The sequence below is a fragment of the Copidosoma floridanum genome, unplaced genomic scaffold (assembly GCF_036245765.1).
Source record: "Copidosoma floridanum isolate Cflo_tuat_1 unplaced genomic scaffold, Cflo_Japanese_pri ptg000028l, whole genome shotgun sequence".
NCBI lineage: Eukaryota > Metazoa > Arthropoda > Insecta > Hymenoptera > Encyrtidae > Copidosoma > Copidosoma floridanum.
The window spans coordinates 2,549,113-2,555,112 of record NW_028321905.1 but is presented as its reverse complement, the minus strand read 5'-3'; the positions used below and the strand labels follow the sequence as shown (position 1 = coordinate 2,555,112).

The window sequence follows — 6,000 nt, the reverse complement described above, 5'->3', positions numbered from 1 at the left end:
CTTTCTAAAATTTTCAACTTAAGTTGCTGAGAAAAACTCTTAGTTGGAAAAGTTTAGTGACCGCCTCTTTGAATGATACTCACAAACCTCGTTAAGCAAGTAAAAGATGGTGCATACGCCTTTTTTTAACTTATATTTGTATCTTCACGAAATATTATTTAACTTTTCGAACCAATGAGTGAATGTGTGACTATTCCACATGATTTTACTGTTCCAAAAGTTGTCAATCTTATAGTTCTAATCCTGGGAACTGGTGTAACATCAATATTTTTATTATTAGTTTCCATGGGATTGACTATACTTTTTATAATACTTTTTAGTTCAGATAATGTATTTTTTTTTAATTTATCGTTCAAAAGCTTTGATGTAAAAGCCCTAATAACACCTTACTCCGGTTAATATCCTCAAAAAGAACGCATAGAAGTTTACAAACGGATCTTTGAAGTAGTTTTTCGTAATAGTCTTTGGTATTGAAGTGCACTTACGAGCTAAAAACAAAGAAATAGTTATCAATAATATCGTCGAGTTATGCAAATTCTATAATCTATTAATCGATAATGTCTAGATTTTCAAACAAAATTAAAAAACAAGTTTTAGAGAAAAAAAAGGTTTTGTAGAAAAAATTTACGTAGCAAGTTCATTTAGTTCTGTTAGTCAAAACGTTCTGTGTAGCTCGTAATAAATTTTTAAAAGAAACTAATTCTTATTTCAAACTTATAAGTATTCATATAAATTTGACAATATATAAAAAACTTGTCAATAATATCTGTTTACCTAATTATTACAATACGTGTGGTTGAAATTATTGTTTTTTAATTAAATGCTTAAGAGCATTCGTAACTACTTGAATATTTTTTTTATAGAAAGTAGAAATTCTTTACCTGGTCTCTGTTCAACTAAAAATTTTATTCTGTTGATAATATAACATAAAGATAGTTTGAAACGTCATCTACAAATATTTATTAATACACTGAAAATAGTATTACATTAGGTCAGTATGAGGTCATTTAGAAAAAGTTTTACTTTTTTGTTTAAAAGTTGTATGTTTATTTTATAAGAGTACTCCAGTATATTGTGAAATAAATAAATTGTTTGATTTTTTTTACTAGAGTATATAAGTGATATAGAATATATTATTTTTTAAATTGAATTATTGTGTGTGTGTGAGTGTGGGCGTGCACGTGTGCATGCGTGTGTGTGTCTTTTAAAAAGGGCTTTATTATACATGTTATGGATTTTAAGCCAATAGGGACTATTGCTATCACTAATCACGTAAAGTTTTACATTATCTATATCATGATTTTTACACATCAATAAATCGTACAGAATAAAGAAATACAATGTTGTTTTAAAAAAGGTTATATGAACATATTACAACTATTTCTTAAAATATCGTTATTTAGAGTGGCCCATAATTACTTAAGGCAGAAGGTCTTTCCATATGTTGACAACCTGTGTTATTCGAATCACCTTCTGCCGACTGCTGCCGTCATACGTGAGAAATAGGAGGTTGTCTAAGAACGTGGTGATGAATGTGATGTTGCGAAGTATTCGTAATACTACTTTGTTGCAATAAAGTACTACTTGGACCTGATGGTGTTAAATATTGAGAAGTAACCGTTCGTTCAACAAGTCCTTTACTACCAACTATATGACTGGTAACTCTAGTACCAGTGGGTCCGGTAAAATTATTTGAAAAATCTGAATTTTTACTGCACAGACGTCTCCACAACTTACGCCAAGAATCAATCGTTTTTCCACTCCATATCCATACACCAGATGTAATGCCAACTGCTAGTGCCATAAAATATTTTAACATTATGACAGAATACAAGGGCCTAACACGAGTTTTGCAAGGGCAAGCTAATGAATTAAGCCATTCACCCCTAGATGTTGTTTCATAAAGATAGCATGCAAGAACTGCACTAGCTGGAACTGTATATAAAACTGAAAATATCCCAATTCTAATCATTAATTTTTCTAACTTATCAGCTTTGGCTCCGGGTTGACGTTTAATTACTGATCTAATTCTAAATAGACTTACAAATCCAGCAAGTAAAAATGTTGTACCGAGTAAAAGGTACACTAATAATGGTGCCAGTATAAATATGGGGATGCCTTCTGATGCTACAGTGCACACTCCTGCAATGGGATCACCTGCTATACCACCGGATAAAAGAGCCCACACTGTCTGCCCTGTTGGAGCCATCCATGCAGCAAGATGAAAATACTGTGAGTATGATGCAATTGCTTCGTTTCCCCATTTCAATCCAGCTGCAAGAAACCATGTAAAAGCCAAAATAACCCACCAAACAGACGAAGCCATTCCAAAAAAATAAATTAATAAGAATACTGTGATGCATATTCCAGGACCATTTGTTCCATATCTTAACATGTTACCGTCACATACTATTTCTTTGTGCCCAACAACACTTCTTGATAAGTATCCTAATGATACTAAAAAGTAACATGCCGAAAGAAATACGATAGGTCTTTCGGGATATTTAAATCGTTGTGTATCAATGAGAAAAGTTGTAACTGTAGCTAGTGTACTTGCTGCACATAATCCGCTCCATAAAGTTAACCATACCGTAGCAAAACTTTTTTCTTCACTTGTTAAGAATGCCCCTTGACAAGGTAAAACACAATCTGTTACTCCAATGATGTCTAATTTTTGAGTAACTAAGAAACCTGTGATGTCAGAAATAATTAAAGGATCAAAATTAAGAATTCCACTACTTTCTTTTAGAGAATTCGAGGGAACTAAAGAAATAAGCGGTGGTCGACATCGGCAAGTGCAGTCTTTCTCTTTGTTGTTATTGGAATACAAACAATTCTTCTGATTTTTTCCAGGTTTACATTTGACTGATTGAATGGTTTTAGATGACTTCGTCGGTTTCGAAAGAAGTACTGGAGGTATGCTTTGTGCTATAACGTCAGTTGAGAGTAAAGTTTTGTTGTCTTGTTCCATACACAGATTATCAGAATCTCCTTGACTAGGTAATCGTTCACAAGCCATCCGCTCTGGCCAAGAAAAACCATACTGTTGCATAAGAGGTGCACATCCCGTTCGAGCACGCTCACAAACACTTTTACAAGCTGGAAGAGGCTTGGTGTATTCTGGTAGACAGATCGGAGTGTACATAGAACATAAAAAAAATTTCAAGTCAGAAGAACATTTTATCTCTACAAGAGGCCAAAATTGATGAACTTCAAGTCCTGCTTCTTCTTGAGTGTCATGATTCAACTCATTAGGCATTGCAGTAAAATTATAGCCTATACCACGGCACATTGGAATTGTTATTTCTTCACATCTCTGATAATTATTATTAGATGAGTCTGGTTTAGGAATCGAATGATCATAATTGCTTGCGGCAGCTAGTTTTGATCTATCATTAGATACATCATGAGTAATTGATGACAAAAATGAAAGTGATGAAGTTGATGAAGAAATTCCAGAATCAACATTATTAATTGATTCTATAGAATCTTGTGCACTGTAGACAATAATGATAATAACTAGAATGAAAGAGAATAGTTTTCCAATACCCATGATAATATTTAAAATTACGACAACACACTGGTCTTCTTACGTCGTACAATGGTTTTCAACAAATACTATTGGCGCTAACCTAGAAATATTTAAAAACATTAATAATCTTGCATTAAAAGTACCAAAAAATGAAAAATTAAATGCATTATATTATTTAAAACAACAGATAACAATTATAAGATACTACTGTTTATATAAGTTTAAGCGCATGACAGTTATTTAGCTTGTTCGTAAATAAATAAGGTAAGTAAGAACAAAGTAGCCCTAAAAATTTTTATTAGTGTACATTATGACGTAGCTAGTTCATTTTTATATTAAAATATAAAATAAAAAAACGATAAAATAACAAAGTATAAAATAAGGCCTTACAGTAAAACATTACTGTAGTTATTAATTTTAGTAGAAAACATATCAAAACTATTTTACGATGATTTCTCTTTAGCTTCGAGTTATAACATTTGTTCTACTATTCACAGGTTTTGCTGTCCTAAAATATTTCCAAAAATATATGTACGCTTTATGTTATTATTATTATTATTATTATTATTATTATTATTATTACTATTATTATTGTCACCCTACACGTGTTATAATTTTTTCGAAAATTTCTAATCTTACTTTATAAAAATATATCTAAAAGATGAAAAGTTAAGTTATTTTTCATCATACCCTGACGGGAAGTTCGCATTCCCGTCCTGATTTCAGGCTGGGGAGTTATGCATTCCTGACCAGGAAGGGAATTTTTTGTTGCGCACTAACGTACTGCGCAGCTCTCTCCTAGTTACTGCAGTAATATATATTGCTTTCTATCTCACTTGCTCTTTTTATTTCTCTAGAGTCTCAAGATCAACAAACGCATAAGCGTTCACAATGAACGTCGGAACGACTGCGTATTTATTGTATATTAAATTAAGCAACAAATAACTTTTTTTGGGACGCAAACTTCCCACCGGATATGAAGAAAAATCGTATACGTCACTCGGCAGAAAAATAGCACATCACCGTCCGCGTATTTGCCACCCTCGGCTTCACCCCCGGTGGTGATATACACGCCGACGGGAATGTACTACTTCCCTGACTCGTGACCTAATATACAATTTTTGCCCCTTAAAGTTAATTAGCACTTTACAAAACACTGAAAATTTTTGATTTTAACTATTTGGCTACTTCTTTCAAATGAAACATTCTTTCTGTCTGTAAAGGTTATGTTGATATAAAATTATTAAAAACTTATTTTTTCATGTTTCTATGAATTCAGTTTTACAACTATACAATGTTTTTATTAAAAAATATCCAAAACAACAAAAATTGAGATTATAATAATACGACGATCTCTACATCTGTGCGCACAAATTTCTTTTTTTCCTTTTATAAAAGCCAATAAAATTTTTAATTTTAGATCACTTTTCTGCCCCTTTGAAATACGTTTTTTAAGGTTCAAGGTTGTTGTCAAGAAACTATACTCAAGTCGATTGAGTGTGTTTGGATTAATTTTTTAAAGATAATTTTATTTTAGAAGATTTTTTTTAACGAGTAACAAATTTTTGTGCCATCAAATACTACTGGTTTGTAAGACAATCAGTCAGATTAATTTTTAGTCTCTGTGTTGTTACAAGCTTCAATTTAATTTTTTGTTTGATACCAAACAGATTACAGGCGCTTTTGGCACTCATTAAAAATATTTTAATTTCCAACGAAAAATATTTAAAAAAGTAGTTTCCAAATTAACAAATAATACTGAGTGTTCGAAAATGAATTTTATCTACCTCAGACGTCGTCTATAGTTATCTTAAAAAAAAAAGGTGTGAGTTTTGGAAGCTCCAACAGATGTTAAACATTGAAGAATATGTTATTGAACTCGGTGGTATATGATTGTCTATGATAAAAACAGTGATTTCCGTCAGATAAGTGCCATTGTCTGTAGGGCTATTTTGCAGCCTAACGGACCTGCGAAACAAGGCCCGAGGGACGTAAGGCGGCCACGGAGCAGTGGTGTTCATGTAGAGAATCCTATTTTTTCTCTCGAGCGCACACCAGCCTGTCAAAAACGCGCGAGGTAGGAAATATATTTATTTTTTTGACTTTAAATAATCTTTATTTAATATTTTTATATTAGAAAGACGGTGTATTTATAAACATATATTTTTGTCAGTGAATATTATAGATTACGAAAAATCTACTATTAAATTATGCATACATTTTTTTTTATTTTTCATTCACATGTAAACAATAAGAACGAGAAAGAACAATAAGACACGGCGAAGAGTATCTATACTACCCACCTACACATAGGTACATACATTAGTTTAACAAACGTTTGTGTGTATTACTCTCTGTGTGTCTGTCTTTTTTCGGATACCTGCTTACTGTGCGTTGTTGCGCAGGTGCGCAAATTTCGTTAGCTCTTTACTAAAGACCGGTGAAGATACTTGAGATGGAGTTTGAAT

The 6,000-nt window shown here is 32.1% G+C and overlaps 1 protein-coding gene across 9 annotated transcripts in view; it reads right to left on the bottom strand.

Moving 5' to 3' along the window:
• Window positions 1–889: 889 nt before the first annotated feature.
• fz2 (frizzled 2) overlaps window positions 890–6,000 on the bottom strand; it is a 221,823-nt gene continuing 216,712 nt past the window's right edge. For all 9 annotated transcript variants that reach the window (XM_089595810.1, XM_089595807.1, XM_089595809.1 and 6 more), the window contains one exon: window positions 890–3,632. In XM_089595810.1, the coding sequence (XP_089451936.1) occupies window positions 1,490–3,553 (2,064 nt within the window). In that variant the 5' untranslated portion in view covers window positions 3,554–3,632 and the 3' untranslated portion in view covers window positions 890–1,489. The remainder of the gene's footprint in view (window positions 3,633–6,000) is intronic.